This window comes from Rhineura floridana, chromosome 2 (genome assembly GCF_030035675.1).
Source record: "Rhineura floridana isolate rRhiFlo1 chromosome 2, rRhiFlo1.hap2, whole genome shotgun sequence".
NCBI classification, from domain to species: domain Eukaryota; kingdom Metazoa; phylum Chordata; class Lepidosauria; order Squamata; family Rhineuridae; genus Rhineura; species Rhineura floridana.
Window position 1 is genome coordinate 216,509,933 of NC_084481.1, and position 24,944 is coordinate 216,534,876.

Below are 24,944 nucleotides of genomic sequence, written 5' to 3' on the forward strand. Positions count from 1 at the left end.
TGCATGTAAGGAAAGCTGTGAAACTATTTATTTTATTCTTTATTAATTATTTTTTTGGGCGGCAACTGTTGATAATAATGTCACACATTTTATGCACACAATAGAGGTACAGAGAGGAAGAAACGATGAACATCAGTGGAGTCAATGGGGAGTGAGATGCAAGGGATGTGACATTTATATGCAGTGCCCAAATGTATGCAAAAATAAGTAGTGATCCATTCCCAACAACAGGCATTGGTGAGAATAGTGCACCTTCTTGCTGAACTAACGCTGATTTAACTCCCACAATGGAAAATAAATCCACAGTCCCAGTTAAGTCCATATTGAACAGAATCAAATTTGCCTATAATTTCTCGTTCAGTTTCAAGGCTGGAGCCTCCCTCCGTATGCAATATGTACTTCGAAATATGGTGACCTGGAGGCCATGCCTTGGGAGACTGAGGCTTCTCCCACTCGTCTTTGAAAGACTGTCTTTTGTATTTATTATTTCAAGACCCAGCAAGATTAAAGCGAGCGAAGCTACTGGGGCGACGGCGAGAAGGGAGACGACCCGACCGTCCGTCCTCCTGTAGGTCTCATTCATGCCCTTGTCGTGAGCCCCAAAGGCGAGAAGCGTCTTCCCGAGGGGAGGAAGGCGCTCAGTCCTCCTTCTCTCAGCCGCCTCTTTCCCTTCCCTAAGGCGGGCGGAGGAGGCGCCCTGTTTCAGGACGCGTCTTTCCCGTCCCTCACACTGAGGGAAGAGGACGAAGCTAGAAACTAACTCTGAGCCTTCTTCAGCGCATCTCTGTACAAAGAGGAGTAGCAAAAAAAACTATGAGCCTCTCCCGCCAGCTGAGGGGGAGGGGATGTGGAAGCGGGGAAGAAGAAGAACGTTGGTCCCGCGTGATGCATCTCAGCCAATGGAGAAGTGGCCTAGCCCCGTCGTGGAAGCGGCGAGAAGAGAGCCCTGTCGACTGAGGCCGCCTCTTCCTCCACCGCCGCTCTTGGGAGTCGGAGAAGGGGGGCGGGAGAAGAGGAAAGAGTCCTGCGCCGGGTCCAAGGGAGGGAGACAGCCAGCGAGTGAGCGAGCGCGGGAGGCAGGCCGGCTGGCTGGCCGGCCGGTGGAGTAGCAGCAGCAGCAGCAGCACAAGGAAGAAGGAGGAGGAGAAGGGGGAAAGAAGGGAGAGAGACGGGCACAGCATCAGCACTACTACTACTACTACCACCGTTCCCCCAGTGGGAGGTTGCGACTCTCTGGCCTGGCGGGGCCCCAGCCACCCATCCAATCGGCCATGCCGAATAAAAAGAAGGAGAAAGTGAGCCAGGTCAGGCCTGAAGTGAAGGCAGCGGGTGGAGTAGATCCCTGGACAGGAGGAGGCCCTGGGTGTGGGTGTGGGTGTGGGTGGGAAGGGTAGGGTAGGGTAGGGTATAGTTGGCCGGGTGCAGGTCGGCCTGGAAAACGAATTGGCGGGCGGGAGAAGGAGGTTGTTAATGGAGTTCGGTAGTGGTGGGCGTTGGAGCTAGCTGGGCTTCCCGGAGAGGGGTCTGAGAAGCCCCCCAACACTCGTTCACACATACACTAGCGAAAGGTGTTACTCCAGAGAGTGACTTCTTCTCATCTGCAGTGTTTGAGATTGCTGAAGTATACGTACATATGCCCTACCTTAAGTAACCCCTCTGTACACATCCCTCTTTATTACACACGCACAATCTTGAAAGGGTTAACAAAGGGCAAGAGGCACGAGTTTGTACTCTGAGGATAAAGCAGCAAAGAGTCTTGTGGCATTTTTAAGGGCTAACAGGTTTATGGTGGCATAAGCTTTCGATCTTTCAGTCCTGTTTGTTGCAAGGGACTTAACCCGGCGAAAACTCAATTGCCTTGGAGATGTCAGGTGTTCTCTGCTGAAGAGTGGTGGGTTTATTTTGCAAGGTGGAATGAGGATGTGGGTGTTGTATTAGGAGGGGGAAGTCTTCTGTCAAAGGCTGGCATGACTAAGGCCAATGTGAAAAACATAACAGAGTTGACATGGTGGAAACAATGTCGTTTGTTATTTACTTAACTGGGGCATGTACCAACCTACCTCCAGGTACTCTTGCCAGTTTTCTAGATTTGGCTCTGTCATGTATTTGTAAAAGTGTCAGCGAGCAGTTAAAACAAGTGTTGAAGTTTAGCCTGTCATATCCTGCTCTGATAGGAAATCACATTTGCATCTTGATACAAGCCTACTTGCTTTGAAGTAAGCAATGTTTTGGCATAATTCTAAGTAATGCTGCAATCCTTTATACATGGACTCGGGAATAAGCCCTGCTGCTTAGTGAGAAGAATTTTGAAGAAATATACAAAGGGTCAGGCTGTGTACCTGCTCAGTATCACAGCCTTTGCCTCCTAATTGACAGGATAACTGAGGCAGAGACGTGCCCTGTTACAGCTATTCCATGGAGTCTTGTTTTAGCACTAAAAGTGGAATAAAAGGCTCCTCTTCCACTTAACAGGTCCCTGTAGTGTTGAATTCCATGCAGCATCTCCACATCTGTTCAGAATTTGCGTGTGCTTATTGCACTCTAGGTCTTACTACTTTTATATATCGCTGTTGCTCTAACAGGCCAAAAGGGGCTGTAGCAGGCCAAAGCAATTCCAAGAAATGTAGGGGAACATCTTATTTTGCAGCACAAGTCCAGGTGTTGTGTGATGGGTGATAACCTAGGTCAGCCTTTCCCAACTGGTGGGCCACCAGATGTTGTTGGACCACAATTCCCATCTTTCCTGACCATTGGCAATGCTGGCTGAGGCTGATGGGAGTTGTGGTCCAACAACGTCTGGTGGCCCACTAGCTGGGAAAGGCTGACCTAGGTTCTAGTTGTCAAGTCTATTCTGAAGTGCTGGGGCGGGGGGAGTCTTGGGTCTGATTTACCCTTTGGTCTTGCAGTAAGTCATACACATAGCAAGTTATGGGAGTGAGACTTGAACTCGGTTGCCCTCTCGGTTGCATATAAAGCCTTCAGTGTGAACATAAGTAGGACTTGCACATGGAGCTGAAGTGTAAAATAGACCTCAGAATCATAGAACTGAAAATGATTTCATAGGTCACTTGTTGCAACCACAGGATACATTACTTGACCTTAGCTGTATCAGATATGGCCATCCAGCCTCCTCACAAATTCTCCAAGGAAAGAGATTCCTTGGGCCCCAGGATCTCTGTCCAGATTCCTAAGATGTTCTTCAAAATGTGAAAGCATTGCCTGATTCCCATAAAGCTTGCTTCATGGCCCATCCCTGTTCCATCTGTCCTTTCTGACAAACTCCATCAATATTTTAAAACTATTGCATTTCCTTTGACTTGCACTGAGGTAGCTTACCTTGGTTTCAAAGCTATGCTGCTTGCTGAGAGTAGACAGAGACATAATATCCTCTGTGTTGTAGCAGGGATGTGTTTCCTTCTGTTTTTAGTTCAGGGTTTCTGTAATCAAAATTGTACTGTTTCTGTTTGTTATTGAAAAGGGAGAACTGACATGTCTCTGTAAATTTCAGGAACCTCCAAAAGCAGGCAAAAGTGGGAAAAGTAGCAAAGATGTGCAAGATAATCTGGACATTGAGGTAACTGTTACATTGTGCTATCCTTCAAAAATGATCGTGCTGATATTCTGTAAAATTTGAACTTTCTTTCACTGATAAATATTTGTCACTACTTTTCAGTCCCTCTTGAAATCACGAGCAACTTCTTGGTTACACACTTACAAAAGTGAAGTGTTTCAGTGACCTTATTTTGTAAGAAGTGGTAATGTGAAATACTCAACATTCAATAAAATCTTTGTTCCTCAGCATTTTTCTGTTCCCTTGAAGACTTGTGTGGTTAAGAAATTCAGCTTTGACATGTATGCCACCTTTAAGGAGCTAGTTCTCTTTACTATGAATTTCTGGGTAGCTAAGCAAACTGTTCTTCTTCAACTCTGCATGTCTCAAAAGCTGAAATATTGACAAAAAATTAGTGCTGGTCTACCTAGCAAGAATGTTGTAAGGATTGTTGAGATCATGCACATTACATGCTTTGAACATTTAGGAAAAGTACACTGCAATTATAAATGATTTCTGAGTGCTGAAAAAGTGTTCAGCACTTGTGAATGTGTTACTGTTGTGGCATTTTAAGAAAAGTCAAAGGAAGGTAATACGTCTGTTACTGTTAAAGCATTCTTTAATACTTTTGTCAAATCTGTAGTGGAGCTAATTAAGCAGGGTCTTTACCCATAATGTTGTTCATTAAACATTTAAAATAATCCCTTATAAACATGCTCAAACTGTGTCAAGTGGTATTCGAGGCAAATAGTATTCAAAGGGTTTTGATGTAGTGCTGTGTGTTTAGCCACATTCTGCTTCCTGTATGCTCGTGGCATAGCTTAGGTGAGGCCCTGTTGCACCTAGTTTTCAGCACAACTTCCTAGTGCCGCATGCAATCAGACTTTTTGTTAGTCAAACCAGAATCAAGTCAGTGGGACAGGATAAATACTATGCGTGTGAGTTGGGCCTAGAATTCATAGCTATTTCTGCAGAGGTCTGGCCACTGCCACTGGTGCACGTGAGACAGGTCTCTGCCGTGTGTGTCAGAGAAGAGTGTAATTGCTGTGAGAGCGGGAAATGAATTCATATGGTCCCCTGTGAAAGGGTGCAGGTGGATTAATGTTTGGAAATATGCTGTATTTTAATGTTGGAAGTCAAAAGTGCAGATATTTTAAAAAAGTGGTTACTTTAGGGATCAAAGGAATAATGACTCCCAGATTTTGAGACAAAAGTATACTTTCCTCTTTTAAAAAGCCATCATCATGAAAGGTACACAAGTATAGCTGCCTTCTCAGTGTTTACTGCAAGGAAACTTCACAAAAGAAAAGCACATTGTGCTTTTCTGCAACTTCTTTGTTATAGTTGCCATTGATTTGCCAAGAGAAGGAGTTGTAGAGACAAAATTGCTGGGGGAAGGAAGATGGGAGAGACTGAGAGTTGTCAGAGATGTGACTGAACATATGGGCCACATTTGCACAATCAACCAGGATATGCCTGAGTGGCATGCACCCACACATGGGCCCTGCGCTGCTGCTTTACTCCTCCCTTCGCGTGGGCAATGAAGCAAATCAGAAGTGAAATTAACCATGGTTTAACGGTAGCTTCTGAATCCTGGCTTATTTTGAGATGTGGCTTCCTGGTTTGGCTTACAGCTCATACAAAGGGAGGATCAATGTAGTGGAAAAAGAGCTTTGTGCATGTCCTTACAGCTTGTATATATCCTGGCTTAATAAGCCAGGACTTGGATCATGCAAACACAGCCATGCTGTGGTTAGCATCTACAGCAGATATTGTTTAGTTGCTAAAATCACAAGGAGTTTACATTCAAATTTTTCTGCACGTAATTTGTTACTGGTAGAAGAATTATACATATTGGAATGTGAGAAGATGGTGCAGGTACAATTTAATATTCTAGTGTAAAAAAAAATAGCCAGGATGCATAGCAATCTGTTCTGTGCACATATGCATAAAAAAAAATTATTTATCAACATACTGGGGGCCAATGTAGCCTCCAGTATAAAACTTTCTTGGTATATGAACATATATAACAAGTGCATATTCTGAAGGGCCCTTGATGACTAAAGATGTCATACATAAAGACTTTTCTTGCTAAGTGACTGTTCTGTGTGATGTACAATGCAGAGCTGTACAAGCTCTGTTGTCACTGTTTCTAATGGCTGAAGAACACTAGGATTTCCAGAAGCTATACATTTGGATGCTTCCCAGACAAAATAATAAGGACTACCATCACACATGCTTATATGAGGAAGCCAAGCAAATGGGCCAAAGACTTGGTGTAGAAGGTGGCTTCAGTTAGCCTTCTTAACAGTCACTTACGCTGTCAATCAACTGGGTAGTAAATCTTATATTCATTCAACTGGTTGTAGTGTCTGGACCATGCAAACAGTGAAACTTATTTCAAAAGCAAAAAATGGGTAGTCTGCGCAGAAGGAAGATTGGCAGTTTCCTGATGACCCAATGTTCCATGATTTAACCTCTCCCCACCTCCACCCTGCCCCCAACTGAGTATCTGTCTTATATACTGTAGGCTAATTTTAAGTATAATCTTAGGCCTCTGTTTCTGGAAATGTACTAGCATATGTTGTTTGTTTCAAGCACTTATGAAAAATGCCAGATTGTGAAGATTAGAGACTGTCCTCTATACAAAGAACAAGGAGAATACAAGTGGCAGCATCCCACAAATACTTTATTTATAGGCACCTATATAATTCTTACAATTTTATTTGAATTCATGGCGATACTTATTTTTTGTTGCCTTCTCTGTACATCTGAAAGTGCTAGTAAAATGAATAACATGTTTCAAACATTTCATGCCGCTTATAAGTGGACCATGAAGCAACTTTTTAGAGGTCCAATTAACAATGGATTCACAGCCAAGGTTGCATCCCAGCTTTTATTTTTTGTTAGTTTGGAACGACATAGAGCAGGAGCTGCTTGGCTGATTCCAAAACGGGTGGTTCCATATTGTCTCCCCTTTCCTAGCAATGTTTAGTTTAACAAAATATGTGATGTTGCTGCTCTTGAGATCTTGTGGCACCATAAGCAGCAGCTAATTAAGTGGAGCAGGGGTGAGAAAGAACAGTCTACAGTTGTTTTCTGATATTGAACTTTACCAGTCTGGAAGGGAGAGTAGGAGTTGCAATGCTGCAGTTTTTTGGTGGCAGCTGTGCGGCAGCTATGTCTATTTCTGCCTTCAAATTTTTGTAAATTGTCTACAAGTGTCTTGCTTGCTTTCACTGTGAATCTTGGTAGTCACAATTGAATCACATCAGATGAAACTAATTTGGGGTTGTCATTAAGTAGCCTTCTGTGTATCCACAGACCCTACTCAGCCCAACGAGCTCTTGTTTGACTTTTAAAGGTACATTAGATTTTACTTTAAAGTTTACTTTACTTTAAACTTTAGAGGTACACCCACTCAGAATTCATTAGGTAGCTCTATTAAAAGAATCTGAAGTTCCATGATAATTTTTTCCTTCACTGCCTGAGGGCAAAAAAAATATTACCTTTGGGTCTACTGACAGTATTAATTCTGAGGGGCTTCCTTAAGTGAGGCAGCATTAGGCCTAGATTAAGAGGCTGCTTACTTTCAAGCTGCCAGATTCAATATTGAATGATATATTTCTGATTGTTTCTAACAGATAGGAACCAAAATTAGAATTGTTGAATTATTAGAATTATTTATGTTCTTGGCTTTAAAAACACCAGTTTTATTGTTCACCCTCATGGGAGAAAGTAAGTATGTGGATGACTTTTTCAAAAATCTTTTAAATAACTTTTTATGTTGTATGGAGTACCTTTTGTGGGTTTGGGGGGATGGTCAAAATTGAGTTGCCACATTCATATCAAGAATTAGAAGCACAAAAGTGTGTGGGAATATGCCATCCATCAGTATGTTCTGGTTATGTGGGAATACTTGATAATAGAAGATCTTCATGCTTTTTATGTGATATATATGTCTGTGTGTATTTTGTGTGAACTGCCTTGTGTACTTCTGTATAAATCCATAATATTTTATTTGTTTCATTTTTATTTGGCTGACACTGTTGGATTGTTCTCAACTAGCATCTGTGAAACTTTTCAGGAAAAAAGACTTTTTCACCTGTCAGGCAAATAAACTTTACAAGAGTGTACAGATGTAAAGCTTTCAAGAAGAAAATATAAAAGCAAAAAAGTAAATTATTTGGATATTTATTTTTAAAAGGTCTGAAATAATTGTAGTAATGGGTATGATTAACTCTAAAGGGTTTCTCTTAGACTTTTTTTAATGCAGGGTGCTGTAACCTGCTCTTATCTGTACACACACGTGCGGTAGTAAGGAGAAATGAAAGAGCGAACCGAGCTGTACATAGAAACAGTTGACACTGATTTCTGCCAACTTTGCAGCACTTTTTCCAGCTACCATGATCATACGAATTGCTGCCATTTTGTCCTTGGGCAGCCTTGCTCACATTTCAGTTTATCCATGTGATTTGTGGGTGTGTGAGTAGCTCAGGACAGGCTTGCTTGTAGTGGGTGTGGTATAAAACTGGATGCAGAAATAATTTAGTGCCATTTAATTTTTTTTCTATACAGGATTGCTGCCTAAATGAGGGTTTTTTGGTAGCACAATTCCTGAGAATTTTAGGTAGTTCATGTGATATTACCTTACTCACTAGGGCAACTTAACTGAACATTATTTCTTCCACATTAATATTGCTATTTGTAGATAATGGGGCCACCATAGTAACATGCAGCCTTAGAAAAATCTTTTTTTCAGTCCTGCCTTATTTTCTGAGCTCTTCAGCCAAGGCCAATCAATCAATCAATCAATCAATAATATTATGTGGCATTGGGCATGCTTGCTGCTGGGATGGCATGTCTCTTGTGGGCACTTCCCATAGAAATAGTAAGGATCTGCTCCAGCAATTGGAGTGCCAAGATTGGACTTAAACAATTATTTTGTATTTTGGAGTGCTACCCATAGTACCGTATATTCCGGCGTATAAGACGACTGGGCGTATAAGACGACCCCCAACTTTTCCAGTTAAAATATAGAGTTTGGGATATACTTGCCGTATAAGACTACCCCTGCTTATGACATGCAGGTACTTAGCAGGAAAACTGTCACTTATAAACTTATAAATATTAATATTTGGATTGTCCAGTTTTGTTTTTGTGCCTAGGAATTACCACCAAAAACTGGGGAAAGATGTGAGAAATCTTTTTTTTAAAAGCAACATTAAATGCCTAGACTCTAGTTTCCAACACTATGGAGTATTTATTGGTTGATTAAGAGAATTTATATCCTGCCCTTTTGCTGTTAAAAACAGAGCTCAGCACAGCTTACAAATATAGTAAAAACAATAAAAATACACAATCAGAGAAAAACAAGCCAAAATGTTAGGAAAAGGAGTCTTTCACACCACATGCTCAGTTCTAAATACTGTTGCAGCAAGTTTTACAAGTTCCTCCAGTATTCCACTGGTGCAGGCACTCAGACATTCAAAGTACTGTATGTTTCTTAGGTTTTATAAAAGCAGAGCTTTGCTTAACTCAAAATTTCTTCTCCCTTTGATAACCACATCTACACAGGTTCCACCTCCATACTCAAAATGAAACTGAGCCTGGAAGTGTACAACAACCCCACACATACCTTGCTAATTCGATTATCAATGCCAGGATGTCTGTCTTATGGACTACTCTCCTGCTCCCCCCCCCCCACACACACACCGGGCATCATGAAAGACCCAGTCCTGGGCTCAGAAAGAAAATAAATATCTGGTCCTCTTCAAAGTATTGATAAGCCTCTTGTTTTAATTGAAATAATAATTATAAATTCTTGTTCTTATCACTAATGGGAGTTAATTATCTTGCATATGCTGCTGTTGCTTCTATGGCTGTAACGGAGTGAGGTTAAAGATAAGTGAAATGCAAATAGGAAAAAAAAATACAGAAGGCAGTAACACTTTCCTAAATATAATACCATACCAACCACAACAAGATTCCTATAAGGCAAAAAACTAAGCATCTCACAACCAGTCAGGATTCCTAACCAAAAACCAAAAATATGATAAATGAAGAAATATTTATATAAGCATAACTATCAAATATATTTATTATTTACGGACTTCCGGGAAGGGTGACTTCGCTTGTGCCTGCTTTTGAGACGGGCTTCCGCCTCAGAAGAAGCTTTTTCAGATATAAATCAGTCAGAACATTATTTTTTTTTTTGACTGATGAAATTTCTCCCGGGCAGGGAGAAACGTAGAGATCAACCTCAAAAGCCTGTTTTTGTTGGGAGGACTGGATTTCATTAATTTATGAGAAAAGGTCCAGCCAGCAATGCCGGACGGACTTCCGAACAAGCTCTATCTGATTAATGCGACACGTTTATCTTTTCTTCAAAGAGAAAATGGACTAACAGGCAAGCACCCTTCTTTCTATCTTTTTTTTTTACTTGGTTTAAATTGTTGCAGCAAAAAGAGATTTGTCAAATGAATCAGCTTTAAAGAACTTTTGGGTGAGCTATAACTCTTCTCTGTTATTCACGAAATTAACAGCTTATCTCTGCTTCTATTGCAAAAAGCTGTCCTGGAAGTGCATTCTAAAGATATAAACAGAAGAGGGATTTCTATTCCGAGGAGAAAAAAATAAAAAATATGAACTTTGGAACATTATATTGTCTGGGACTATTCTCTTTTTGGTCTATTTTATTTTGACGAATCTGCTTCTTCACGACGCCACTAACTGTTTTGATGCTGGGAACTAAATTTGTTTTGTGTTCTTGAACATAGAGAGATAAGGCAGGCTGCTCTGTTTATACTGTGATGTCATCAAGCCTGGAATATTAACCCAATTGTTGCTGAAATAAGAAGTGGTTCTTCTTTATTTTTGTTTTGTTTTGTTTTCGTGGTTTTAAAAATGGCAATCAAGAAAGTGGCTGAGAATCTGGAAGTAATTATGTTTCAGAAAATAATGGATGAGATTGAGATAACGAAACAAACCCTGTGACAGGGTAGTAAGGAGCTGAAAATTGAACTGAGCAAAATGACGCAGGAGCTTAAAGAAATAGGGGATCCTGTGAGAGAGGAGAATGAGATCAGAGATGAGAAAAGAAAAAATAAAGGGAAGATACAAGCCCTGGAGATTGGAACAAATGTGGAATTGGAAAAAGATCTGGAGTTTATGGATATTAGAAATAAAATCTACTGTTTGGAATTTAACGTTATCTCTGAAGAAATTAATGAAGATATTAGAGATAAAGTTATCAATGGCTTGGATAATTTTCTGGACTGGAATGACGTGATGGAGCTTGATATACAGAAAATCTATGGAATTAACTGCAGCCATGTGACAATGGAAAAACTCTCAAGAGATGAGCCAGTGCATTTTGTAAAAAAGAAGAACAGAGATATGACTTTACAACAATATTTCAGCAACTTATTCAGAATCGATGGCAAGAAAATATTTGGGATAGAGGAAATTCCCATCAGACTCTTATTATATGACTATGGCTATGACAGCAAGATTATTATGGAATACTGATAATGGAAGATTGGACACTGAAATTACTGGACTTAACAGGACTATTGAAGATGGAAGATGGAATTAATATGGATAATGGAATAATGGCTATTGAAATTATTGGACCTAACAGATTTTGATGAGATGGATTAATCGATATGTTTATTTGGACTATGGTTATGACAATAAGATTATTATTATTATTAACGAGATGGATTAATCGACATGTTTATTTGGAGAAAAATTGATAGATATATTTCTTAAAGAATTGAAACCTCTCTTTGACTTTTTGTGGAAAGAATAAAGTAATGTTTATGAGATTTGATGATTAATTAAGATAACTACTGGAGGAAAGTGATTTTATAATATAATTTAAGAGACAGGATTGTTATATATTGTAGACCTATAACTGATCTGCGACAAATGGGAAGTCAACATTTTATTTTTTTGTTTAATCATTTTTGTTTTGTTTTGTTTTTTGTCTTTGAATGTTTTATGATTTTGTTTTGTTTGTTTTATGAAAATTTGAATAAAAATTATTGTAAAAATATATATATATATTTATTATTTACACAAACTGTAAAGATATTTATAGTGCAATCCTAAATTTATTTATTCAGAAGCAAGTCCCAGCGTATTCAATGGGGCTTACTCAAACAGGGACAGAAATGCAACCTCAAGTGATAAGCAACTTCATTCACACAACCCAAAATTCCGAATCATGCCACTTTACACTGTTTTGCAACTGTTTATACTTGTTTTTATGGTTATTGGATTTTAAATGGCTTTATTTCTTGTTGTGAGCTGCCTTGGTTTCCAACCCTACCTCACAGGGGTGTTGGAAAGACTCCATACACACACGCACACACTGCAGATGTATAAATACATACAGCCCATATAATAGTTTATTGTCAAACCAATTGGTCATTGCAGAAAAATCAGTATTAGTTTTTTAAAAATCAGTATTAGTTTCCTACAGAATAAAAACTGCAATACCTAAGTAAGCCCTGCCTACTTGCTTTAAAATAGGACTGGGGCGGGGGGGGCAGAAAGAGAACACAAACACAGTTCTTTTTTACATTCACTCCAAAGTCCCATTGATTTTCAGCACATTCATAATCATGTCTACTCAAAAGTAATTCCTACTGAATTCAATAGGATTTACTCTGGACATATGGGATTAGCACTGTTTTTACCCCCAAAAGCAACTATTGGGAAGGTTTTCAAAACACTGCCCAGGATCTGACTCCTACACACAACAGGGGGAAAAACTGAAATGTATATACCTACCCAATTTATGAGATTTTCAGATAAACAGGAGGGGAAACCACCATTTTCTGGCCTCGCAATGAAGTTTTGCAGACACTGCCACCAAACAAACACTTCACTGATTGGCTGAAATCCTGAACGGGCGGGGTTAAAGCTACGAAGTGCTATACAGTAGTTTAAAAAAAGATTTAACCGGGGGGGGGTGCCTGACGTTTTTATATATATCTCGAGAACCGCACCACCTAGAAACTTAATTTTTTTTTTAATGAAAGCTGAGAATCCGGGCCACCTAAGGGGCTAGCCGGGCGCCGGGTGGCATGCTTAGAATCCGGGTAAAACCCGGCTATCCGGGCAATATGGCAACCCTAATAAGACGACACCCGGCGTATAAGACGACCCCCGACTTTGGAGAAGATTTTCCAGGGTTAAAAAGTCATCTTATACGCCGGAATATACGGTACATTACTCATGATATTCCTGCTAGTTGGTTTGGACCAGCAGTGCTAGAACAATTAGTAGCACAGTCTCTGCCTAACTTAGGGAGAGGTAACCTGTGGCTCTCCAGATGTGGTTGGACTCCAACTCTCATCAGCCTCAGCTGTCATTGCCAGTAGCCAGGGATGATGGGAGCTGTGGTCCAGCAAAATCTGGAGGGCCACAGGTTAGCCACCCCTGGTCTAACTTGTAGATGCTTGGTGATCTCACTCAGTTCACCTGTCACTTATAAACACATTATGGTTGCTTTGGAAAGCAATTGTCTGAAAGCACCCTAGATTAAAATATGTCACTTTTAGCAGTCACTTTTAGTAGCAAACCTTAAATTGCCCAAAGACAGAGATTCCAGACAAGTGGGAGTATAGAGCTCCTCATCTTTTCTGGTTTGGCTGAAAAATTCCTTAGGTAGTTTTTCGTATTTGCAACCAAATTTTTTAACCTTGCCAGCAGCTTTATTGTGAGAGGAAGCATGTTCCCAAATAATTGATAGATTCTCAACAGATGCCTCCACAGACTCCTGCTCTCCCCCCCCCCAAAAAAAAAGCAGCTTCTGAAATTACCTTTGGTTACAATTTCAGAACAAGACCAGGTAGCTTGCTACTTTGTAATCTTCATTTGTTTTTGAACTTTCCTTTTTGAAAGACACATCGCTGATGTATTCTTTGGTCAAGATTCTCAAAGTTGAAAGTAAAGTTTAATTGTTGTCTTTAATAATTTTCCACTCTAGATAAGCATAGAAATGGTAAATGTGCTGTCATGTGCTAAGATTTCAGTTGTAGAATTGGATCTTCAATCAAGGATAGTGGCTAGTTAAGCAGGTATAGCATGTCCCTTCATGATTCATTTGTGCACATGGAGCTCTAGCTGACAGGGATAGCAGATGGAGCTACAGGAATATTATTTATTATTTCAAATTTATAACCTGCCCTTCCTCCCCAAAGGGAGTCCAGGGCAGCTTGCAATAATAAACCTATACAAAACAACTAAACTATTGCAGGCAGCAGTTAAAGCCAGCAGGTTAAATGGTCATATCACAGACAACAGTTAAAACCAGCAGTGTAAAAACTTTATGAAGCTATTGTCCAAATGTCAGAATAAATAACGTTTTTATCTGAATGCAGGTAAACAGGGAGACTGCCTCATTTTCCTTGGGAGGGAGATCCATAACCAGGGTGCTGCTACTGAGAATGCCCTGTCTCAGGTGCCTGTTAAGAACATACATAAGAAAAGCCTGCGGGATCAGGCCAGTGGCCCATCTGGTCCACCATCCTGTTCTCACAGTGGCCAACCAGGTGCCTGGGGGAAGCCCGCAAGCAGGACCCGAGTGCAAGAACACTCTCCCCTCCTGAGGCTTCCGGCAACTGGTTTTTAGAAACATACTGCCTCTGACTAGGGTGGCAGAGCACAGCCATCATGTCTAGTTCTTTGTGCTATTCCTACTGATGGGACCACAAGTAGGGGCTGCTCCTCCAGATCACAGGTTTTAGATGGGAAAGTACCAATGAGGGTGCTCTTTCAAGTACTTGGGTCCCAAGTCATTTGGGGCTTGATGCACTAGTACAAGCACCTTGAATTGGGCCCAGTAGCTCATAGGTGGCCATTACTCCGTAGGAGGTGGCTTTTATTATGGAGAATGTTGTACACTTTAGTTAATTTCATTCCCTGCTAGTTTTATTCTTATCTAATGATTAAGGCTGTAATCCACACTTACCTGAGAGTAAGTATCACTGAACTCAGTAGAACTAACTTCAGAGTGTGTATGATAGGATTGCACTGTAAAATGTTCAAATCAATAGAAATGGGCATATTCACAGTTTATATTCAGTACCTGTGAAGGTAGGCAACCATAGTGTATCTTTAGGCAAACCTTCCTGAATCAGCCAATCCTTGATTTACCAGTTTCTTCATTGGTATATGGCTAACTCATATCGTATTGTTATCATTCACGTGTCAGTCCCTGGTTTGTTCTCCATTTTGTCCAGCTTGTGCATGCTAGATCATAAATTAGGGCGGGGAACCTCTGGCCTAACAGTCAAATGTGGCCCTCCAGGCCTTCTCTGTCTGTCCCTTAAGACTCTCCCCAGGGCTCACTCCTCATTGGTCCTGCTTCACCCCCTCTTTGGATGTTTTTGCCTAGCTGGAATGGTTCCTTTCTTGAACTCTGATCATGCCTCTTGCTTGCCTGGATGGAGAGAGAGAGAGATGGGGAGAGAGAGAGAGAGAGTGTGTGTGTAAGAGAGAGAGAGTGAGTGAGAGAGAGAGAGAACAAGCCTGCTGTACAAAGGTAACATTCACATTGATTGCTCCACCCAGTTTTGACTCTGGCTCTGCCCACAACTGGCATGTGGCCCCTGGACGGTTGCCAGAAGGACTCTCCACCCCTGTTATAAATCTAGTTGGTAGGTTGGTAAGTGAAATTGTTGAGTCAAACTGTAAATTGTAATAAGGGCCCCTTTGGTGGGAGTGTAGACATTGGCCCAGTTTGCGTATCACATTTAACCATAGTTTAAAGAAAAAGATGGTTTAATGTGAACAAGCAGTGTGCTAGTACATGCTTCTCAAAAGTTCTCATGCCATTCCTATCCCATTCCTGCAACACCACAGATGAAACAAGCCAGAGTCTGGCTTGTGTTTAAACCCAGGCTTGTGATTTGTTTCCTCAAAACAAACCACATGCACTAAGGCAAGAACTAACTTTGGTTACTGCTCAACGTTTGTTTGGAGGAAATCAGTTGTCAAAAAACCTGTCAGTTTTAAGCCCAGAGTTAAGTCTATTTCATGTTGGTACAAGCTGCCCAAAGTTGGAAAATTGGAAGCTGGGGTTGATATTTTAATAGATGTGGAGAAGGAGGATTTCTCTAGCAATGCAATGAAGCTCAAATGCTGCATAACTAAACACAGAACCAGCACAGTGAGGTGAGCATCTTTGCTGGTCCCTGCATGACATTCCTCCCTATCTGCATTGGGGCTGGAAAGACCAAGGAAAAGTGTGGGTGCATTAAGATATAAGCAGTTTGTGACGTTGCACAGCATTATTACTGACTATAGGGTATACCTGTTAAGGCAGTGGTTCCCAAAGCTTTTCCCCCCACAGACCACTTGAAAATTGCTAAAGATCTTGGTGGATCACTTAATGATCTTTTTCCCCTGTTGCAGCAATTGTAATGCTCTATGCTAGATGTTATGCAATTTTTAATTGTATTTTACAGACACATTATGGACCTCCTAAATGAAGCTTGCGGACCACTGCTGGTCCACAGACCACAGTTTGGGAGCCCCTTTGGTAAGGCATTGTCTTGGCTTCCAATTTCCCAGCTTTGTGGAACTTGAGCCAACATGGACTCAGTTTGCTGGCCCTCATCCAGCCCGCCATCAAATCCAGGCATTAGTCCAGGGCTTGCACAGCCTCTCCTGATTTATATGCTGCAGAGAAATAGAGCTGGATATCATTGGTGTACTGATGACACCTTGCCCCTAATCTCCTAATTACCTTGCCAATGGCTTCATGTAGATATGAAATAGCACTGGGGACAATATGGTACCCTGTGGCACCCCATAGCACAGCTGCCAGAGAGCTGAGAGATATTCACCCAATGCTACTCTCTGAAACTGATCCAGGAAATAGAATTATAATCACTGTAAAACAATGCCCCAATACTCATCTCACCATGTCTGTTCAAGACATACCATAGACAATGGTATCAAAAGCCTCTAAGAGATCAAGTAAGAACAACAGGGTTGCACTCCCCCTGTCCTCCTGATAAAGGTCATCCATCAGGGCAACCAAGGCTGATTTAGTCCCATAACCACACCTGTACCTGGACTGAAATGGGTCGAGGTCACCAAGTGCTTGTAACTGTCCTACCATTACTCTCTTGATCACCTTCCCCCCCCCCGGGGGTATTTGCAACTGAAAGCCAGTTATTGCAAACCAGTCCAGAGTGGGCTTTTTTGGCGGTGGTCAAATCACCACCTCTTTCAAGACAGCCCAGACTACTCCCTCTCACAAAGATGTATGGACCTCACCTTGGACTCACCCAGTCATACGCTCTCAGCATGCTTTAATAATCCACAAGTGACAAGAGAATGTGTGGTTGGGTGCATTGTTACAAGCATATATGATACAGGGTAGTTATAAATGTTCTTATATGTTTTATATGGGCTACTAGTGGGAGGAAGGGTGGGATATAAATCTAATAAATAATATATGTATGTGAATATATGTATATATATTTTAAAAAACAACAAAAATAATTGGGTACATTTTTTCAAGAACACTTCACATCTGAAATTATCTGTAAAGCTAGTCTCGACAATTCTTCAAAGAGGATCACATTATTGCAGTTTGCTGTTTTTGGAAATGGACTGCCTTCAAGTTGATCCCGACTTAGGGCGACCCTATGAATAGGGTTTTCATGGTAAGCAGTATTCAGAGGGGGTTTACCATTGCCTTCCTCTGAGGCTAAGAGGCAGTGACTGGCCCAAGGTCACCCAGTGAGCTTCATGGCTGTGTGGGGATTCAAACCCTGGTCTCCTAGGTCGTAGTCCAACACTCTAACCACTATACCACACTGGCTCTCCTTGCTGTTTTTATGATGTAGGTATCCCATCTATGTGCAGTTTCTAGCTTGTTGGTGGTGCTAAATAGGTTTAGTGATAGAAATCTTACATAGATTTTTCCCTAGGACACCAGTACAAATTTTCTGTTAATTTTGTTCTTGGTACTACATAAAGAACTAATTGTGGAATTGATTTGAAATGACTTAGACTATATTGGTAGGCATATACCAGACTTGGAATCAAGTTGCCACACAGTGAGGAGAAAGTGCTTCCTAGGGGGATATGAGAGAAATTTATTTCCTGGGGTCCACTCTTGCATTTCATGGGGTGCTCCTCTGGAGGACTTCCTGGTCTTAGGGCTCTTCAGAGAATATGGGAGGCTGGACTAGAAGGGAACACTGAACAGCTCTGTGTGGATGTACAGAATGCTGCCCCTGGTGCTTCTGATCACAGAAGCAATATATGCCTGTTTAGATTTGTAGTTTGACCTAATGGTTAAGATTCAAGGTGGGTAGCTGCATTTTCCTTTGTCTTTGTAGGACCCCTTTATGGTAGCTTGCTATTTTTAATTTATTTTTGATGGAGAAGACTGAGAATTTTCTCACAGAGCAAGGTGGGCAGAAGGTAGATTTGGATCTGTTGCTATATCTCCTCACCAAGGATGTCCGACTTCCAACTGTTTTAACAACTTTTTCCCCATATTAGTCTGCTGAAATGAAGAAAGCTTATGTGAAAGGAGTGTGTAGTCAATTCTGGTGCTGAAAAAAAATAATTTATTCTGGGGGGGGGGGTGAGACTCAGAGGCACCCCATTCCTTAATTTTAAATACTTCTGTTCTGCTTTCTAATGCATTAACCACTTGGCCTCAGCTGGTGTACCTTGGGTTTCTGGGGGAGGGAGGACTAGATCCCACCAGCTTGAAGTTTGCCCACTCCTGCCGTATTGTATGGTATATGGCTGAGTTGGGTTTTGGTGGCAATATGCCTCTGAATGCTAGTTGCTGGGAATCACGAGTGGGGAGAGTACTGTTGCGCTCAGATCCTCCTTTCAGTTTTCCCATAGGCATCTGGTTGACCACTGTGAGAACAGGATGCTGGACTACGTGAGCTGTTGGCCTGATCCAGCAGGCTCTTCTTATGCTCTTGTGACTGTTTCAGATTACTCACATGACTGCTTCAAGTAGCTTTTAACTATTTGTTGTGTATAGACACAGTTATTTTTCATTTGCCATAATATATTGCACTTCAGAAAATAAATGATTTATCAGTGTGTATGTTCTTGGGGGCTACACTATCATGCAGAAATTGGTCGGGAAATTGAAGTATATTTTGCTGCACAACCCAATCCCCTCTTGCTTGTGGATCAGGCTTTTTGATAGTGGATGTGCTCAGATGGTTGAAGACCATCAGAAGTGAGGGAGGAGAAGATCTTGGAATGAAATATGCTTTCCAAAAGATCCCCTGAAGGAAGTCTAGTAGTGGCCCTTTGCCTTTCTAGAGGGCACATAAAAGACTAAACTTGGTTCTCTATTGGTAAATGATGTCAGGTGTTTTAGTTTATTTTTAAACATTCTAATGCTATTAGAAGTGAAAACTATTGTTGGCTGCTTTATGTTCTGTGTAAGAAATCTAATTATGCTTTGCTTTACTTTTTTTTTTAAAAAAAACAGGTTACAAGCAAAAAATCCAACACCATACCACCTACAGCACAGTTATCTAAAGTCAAAGTACCTTCTGCACAACCTGTAGCGAAGAAAGAAAAACGGCAGAGTTCTTCAAGATTTAGTATTAGCAATAACAGAGAACTCCAAAAGCTGCCAGCTTTGAAAGGTATTTTGCTGTATTTTGGTGATCCGTGTCATAGAAGCATTTTAGCAGTGCAAGAGTGAGCAAATTTCTGCAACTGTAGACTTTGATTTGGAGGGCATGCACAGCAGAGCTTCTGACCTTTCCCCCTCAAAGATCAAGTCTTCAGAGCACTTCTTGAACTCCCCCAGGTTTCAAGAGTGGCTTGTTAAGTGTGCAAAAACGGCTGTCAAGGGAGGATGGGGAAGAAAAAGCTACCAACCCTGCTGCATATGTAGTTCAGCAGATTGCTCTCTGGGTTGTAGCCTTAGGGCACAAGTGGCAGATTACATTGCAGAATACATGTGATAACATTGTGCAGTGGTGATGTCAGGACAAATATTAGCTGAGAGCTTCTTTGTGTCTCGACTGGCCAAGCATCTGCTGTAGGACCAGGACTCTGTGAGCTTTAGTTTAGTGTAGAGCTGTGGGCTGTTTTGGAAAGGAATATGAATGAGCTCCTGCAATACATACTGGGTGTGATCCAGAGTGAACAGGGCATGATCAGTTCACAGTGTTGGCTATGGAAGACAAAGAACTATGAGCGCATGCCATTCCATAGCTGATGGTGACAAAACCTCAGCTGCGTTTGTGGTATGTGTTCACTTGATTATGGCCCAGGTGTTGTTTACTCCTGGGATCAGATGTTTAAAAGGATTTATGCTTTCTGTTCCACAAATCCAGTTCTTTCCATAAATTATACGCCGCTTAAATGGTAATGTTCATGTTTTAGAATATGTAAGGTAGTTCTTAAATATGGCAGTACATTATTTGAAAGTTAACTTTTGGTAATATGTTCATGCAATAATTTTAGGGGTGTCGGATTGCCTTTTAGAGAGGCTTAACATTCATATTCTACAATTAATGAGCAGCTTCCAGTATGGCTTTTTACACTTGAAGTCATGACATAACACTTTTGGCCCACACTATTAACAAGGCTTACAGCTGTTCTGCCTGGGCATATGTGAACTATAAAAGATTATCAAATTTATGCCTTGAGGACTGGAGTTTGGTGAGGTGCTAAAAATCCTCTGTTAGAGAAACCTAACCTCCCTCACAGAATAGGAATTTCCAGTTTTCCATGGGAAGAGGGATTGATCCTTAAACCAGCTTGAAGCTGGTGCAGATTCAACTGTGGGTATTTCTTAAGTGTGGTTCACAGATAAGGAGTGTGTTGCAGGATTGCATATTCTTTTTTCTTTGGCATGAATCCACCATCTGCCTTGATAGTATTGCTGACCTGAGTTTGAAACTATGCTTTGAAGCTGACTTTAAATCCTAGTTGAGAGGGAGTGCTAGTCATTAGTTACAGTGGTAAATGTTAGTGCTGATGTAACACTTAACTGCAGTTAAGGGGAGTTAGGGAAAGCTGTGCGTCAGAAGGGATTGCATATTATCCTATGGCCTTGTGGAAAAAACTTTGCTCCCATTTAGAACCACTAGCCTTTAAATATAGCAGTTAATTTGGTTGGGCGTGAGTATCGGCAGAAAGTTGGTATCTCATAAGCACATAATTAACTAAAGTAAGAAAAATGGTTGACTGTACCTATGTACAAATGTCCCTATGTTGTGGGACCTCTGTCATTCCGTGCAGCTGACTGCCTTCTCTTTCATCTGTGGTTGACAAGGTACATTTGAAACAAGCAGCGTTAGAAAGATTAAATGTTGTGGGCAAGTACTTCTGTACCTTGTGGGTTAAGTCCCACCGTATTCCTCATCCCCATACACTGCTGCCCTTCGCGTACCATGACAGACTGCCTGCTGACATGATGCTGCTCGTTTCTTAAAAAATACATTCTGTACAACATCAAGTATTGTATATAACTTTATTCTAAATACATTAAAACTGGGAAGTAGTTGTGTAATTTATGTTCATATCATTTTGATAACAGAATTTGGATCTCTGTGTGCAAAGCTTAAACAGTGACTCTGAGGAAGTTCTTCAAAATATAGTCCAAATCCTCTTCCGTTTTTGACTTGGACAAATTAAACCAATGCAGATACAAAATAGTATGGGTGGATTCTGAGAATCACGGGAGAAAGGAAGTTAATGGAAGGGGACTTTCCCATCCCCTCCTCCCCATTATTCTCCCCCACTCCCTGCCAAAAAAACCCTCTGGAGAGTTGGAGGACTGTAGCATGGGGGAGAACTGGCCAAAATCAAACAAGAACACTGCAGCAGGTTAACACAAGGGTTGGGGAGACTTGGGCCGAATGCTGCCTTTCTCTATCTGGCCTCTCTGTCTGCCACTTGGGACTCTCCCTGGGCCTCACCCTGACCACACTAGCTATGCACCTTCAAGTGCTTTTGTCTGACTGGAACTGTGTCCTTGAACTGTGGTAATGTCTCTTTGTCCTCTGGATGCGGAATGAAGTGGGCAGGGCAAGAGAGTAGTATGCTATATTCTGCCCATGTAAGAGTCAGAGGTTTCTGTACTCATGCACATGAGTTTTATGTGGTAGAATGTAATGCGCTATGCGAAGGTGAGAGTCTCATCCATTGCTCCTCCCACTCTGACCATGCCCACTTCTGCCTCTGGCTCTCTCCACTACTGGCATGTGGCTGTTGGAAGGTGGGCCATGAGAGAGTGTGGCCCTTGGGCTGAAAATGTTCCCCACAGCAGGTTAATTTGTCTTGAAATACCTCAAGTATTTTGCCTAGTTCTGAAATGGTTGAGATTAAATGTGAATTTGGTGCGCAGTGATCTAAAATGGGTTTTGCTTTGTTTTTAATTCCAAACACCTGTGGGATGTTGTCTGGGACATACCCAGTGAGCTAGAACATCCCTTGGATAGTACCACACCAGTACTTCCTACTCATTGCATGGGTCCCTCCTTGTGTAAAGCATGTAGCAGATCCTATATTGTGTTGTTCCTTTATGGTATGAATGGGAAGCCTGAGTGTGAAGTCTGAGCCACAGATACGCTCTTCATGGTTCTTCATTTCTGTACCATTAAAGTTCAGAAGCACTTCAGTGTAAATGAGTCGTGCCTTACATGGCAGCTTTCATGACCTTGAAACAGTTAAAAGGAGAAACCTGGGTGTCTCCATATTGCTTGATTTTAAGCTGCTTCTTGGTAACTGTAAATATTAGAAAATTGTGAGTGCTCCCCTCAGTGGGTACACTCACAATGGGTACACTTTCAACAAGCCTTTTAAGTTGAGACCTATCCCAGTCTGCATCTGTGTTGGAATTGCTTTTTACTATGTTCTTAAACTTTCTTTTTTAAAATGTTTTTAATCTTAGACAATGTTTTGATAGCTATTTTTAAGTAACGTTTTTGAAGATGTTTTGTTTTAATGTGTTTTAAAGTTTGTTTTTATGTTTTTATGTTTTTAGTGCTTTTGTTTGCCGCCCTGGGCTCCTGCTGGGAGGAAGGGCAGGATATAATAATAATAATAATAATAATTGGTCCCTCTGTATAACCTTTCCTTAAGTCATATTTGGCTAAGAATATCCAGCTATGGTTTGAGGCAGGGTTGTCTTGTTTCCTGTGGAAATTAACTGTGGATAGCGGGTACGAACTTTTCCCCAGGGGTGAGGTTTTAAAATTAAAACCATGAGTGTACACGTCTTCACTTACAGTCCATTAATACCAGGAGTTTTGAGCAGTGATACTACATATATCTTCATTTCTTGTATATATTCAATCAAAATTCAGAAATAGGCTTGGTCTCTCTTCTGCATTATAATGCATATCCTACAGACCAAACAAGATTATTTGTGGAATATTCAAAACTTAAGTACTCAGATTGCTGCTGATATTTGCAAAAAACCTTTATATATAGTAGGGCCCCACTCATAAGGCGGGTTACGTTCCAGACCCCCGCCTAAAAGCAAAACCCGCCTAAAAGCAGAACTCCTTCAATAAAATAGTGCCCGACGCCCAAAAAACGCCATAAAAGTGGAACAAGCACCGTATGAGTGGGGCCTTACTCTAATTTTAGCCGCCGTATTAACTGAATGCTGAAAGGTGGAGCCCTACTGTATGGGAAATTGAGGAAGTAATAAAATTTTGCCAAGGCCACCCAGTAGTAACACTGGGACGTGAACTCAGGTGGCAGATTAAATTAGGAATAGGCCTGGTTTATAATGAATCAGACCATTGCTCATTTTTATCTATGCTGATTGGCAGCAGCTCTCCAGGATTTCAGGCAGGAGATTCCAGGGGTTGAACCTGAGACCTTCTGCATGCAAAGCAGATGTCTACGACTGAGCTATGACAGTTCCAACTCTCTCTCCACTTGGTCACCACAGTGGGATCATAGAATTTTATTATTTGACAACCATAGATTTCATCTTCTACCTTCTACCAATAAAACTTTATTTCTATGTCATCTTCTATAGTCTATCTAAAGAAAATTCTAGTAATAGAAATCAAGAAGATACTAAATCCTTAAACTGGTTTAAGGCTGTAACCCTATACCAACTTATGTAGGAGTAAGTCCGAAAGAATTCAGTGGGACTTAATTCTGATTAGGCACACATAGGATTGCAGTGAAAATAGTTTTTCCCAAGTTCTTACTCTAGGAGGCCACCCCAGTAAGTGCTTTACCAAACTAGTTTATGAAGAAGAAAAAAGAACTACCAGTACTTGTCAGTAATTTTCCAACTGGAATAAAGGCCATGTGAACAACTCCTACATTGTCAGAGCTGTTGATTAAATGTAATTTTAAGGAAATTAATACTTATCTCTCCTAAATCGTCTTGTCATTTTTAAAGTGAAAGTAGTCACCAGGCTGTCTTACATTCTTTTTAAAGTCAAGTTCACGTTTTTTTCATAGTTTGTCTTGCCCTTTTTGAATTCAGGACTTGGAAAATGGATACTCCTTTCATAGAGGTCTATATCAAGGTAGGCATCCACTAACAAGTTGCTAGCTGTGTCTCATGGGCATAAGAGCTTCTGTTGATTTGTTCTTTAGTTTAGCCTCTGCAAGTATAGACTAACCATGGAGTGCAGAGCAGAATTCTGTAGTGTTGTTTTGACTAGAATAGATGCATGTGACATGCGATTGACTGCCTAACTCCTTTTTGCTGGAGTCTCTGCAGTGCATGCTTATCAACTGTTTCGGTAAAAGAATTTTTGGAGAGAGGTGACAACAAAATGGTGTTTTTCCCCAGAATGGAGTTTATTGAGTTTATTGATAAACCCATCAGTGTGCATGATGTTGTGAGATTTTTAATATAACAAATGGAATGCTAATATCTGGGAGGTCATCTAAAACTGGAACCACATTCCATGAAACTTTCAATTTTAAACTAAAATTCTTAGGTATTGGGAGTGGATTTTGTCATTTTTGTTTTGTTTCTTTTAATTCTAGCTAGTTGTATATTGCATGACTTTAAATACCAGATATTCTGGCAGTTTCTGCTTTGTTTAAAACATACGGAACATCACAGACAATGTGAATCTTCCTTAAATGTCAAAAATAGTTTATCCACACTGGAGCTTAGACTGAAATTAATTTGAAATATGACTTCCTGGAAAGAATCTTCACCGTGGCCATGGTTTTCTTCTTTATCAAATGATAAACAAAGTATGTGAAATTATTGTTACTTACTGTCTTTCCAGCAAGCCTATTGCCTAGTTTACATGTCACATTTAACCATAGTTAAAAACAGTCGTTCAATGTGAACTTCTCTCTTCACGTCTCCCTGCATCTACCACACTGCCAGAAAATGAGCCAGAGTCTGGCTTGTCCTGACCTTGAAACT

General features: G+C 40.9%; 1 protein-coding gene across 4 annotated transcripts in view; it reads left to right on the plus strand.

Annotated features, from left to right (window-relative positions):
• The first annotated feature begins 868 nt into the window (after nucleotides 1–868).
• PPP2R5C (protein phosphatase 2 regulatory subunit B'gamma) overlaps nucleotides 869–24,944 on the plus strand; it is a 115,706-nt gene continuing 91,630 nt past the window's right edge. For 2 of the 4 annotated variants that reach the window (XM_061612166.1, XM_061612171.1), the window contains exons 1-3: nucleotides 869–1,304; nucleotides 3,509–3,574; nucleotides 19,053–19,212. In XM_061612166.1, the coding sequence (XP_061468150.1) occupies nucleotides 1,272–1,304; nucleotides 3,509–3,574; nucleotides 19,053–19,212 (259 nt within the window). In that variant the 5' untranslated portion in view covers nucleotides 869–1,271. The remainder of the gene's footprint in view (nucleotides 1,305–3,508; nucleotides 3,575–19,052; nucleotides 19,213–24,944) is intronic. The other 2 variants (XM_061612168.1, XM_061612167.1) reach the window with 2 other exon arrangements.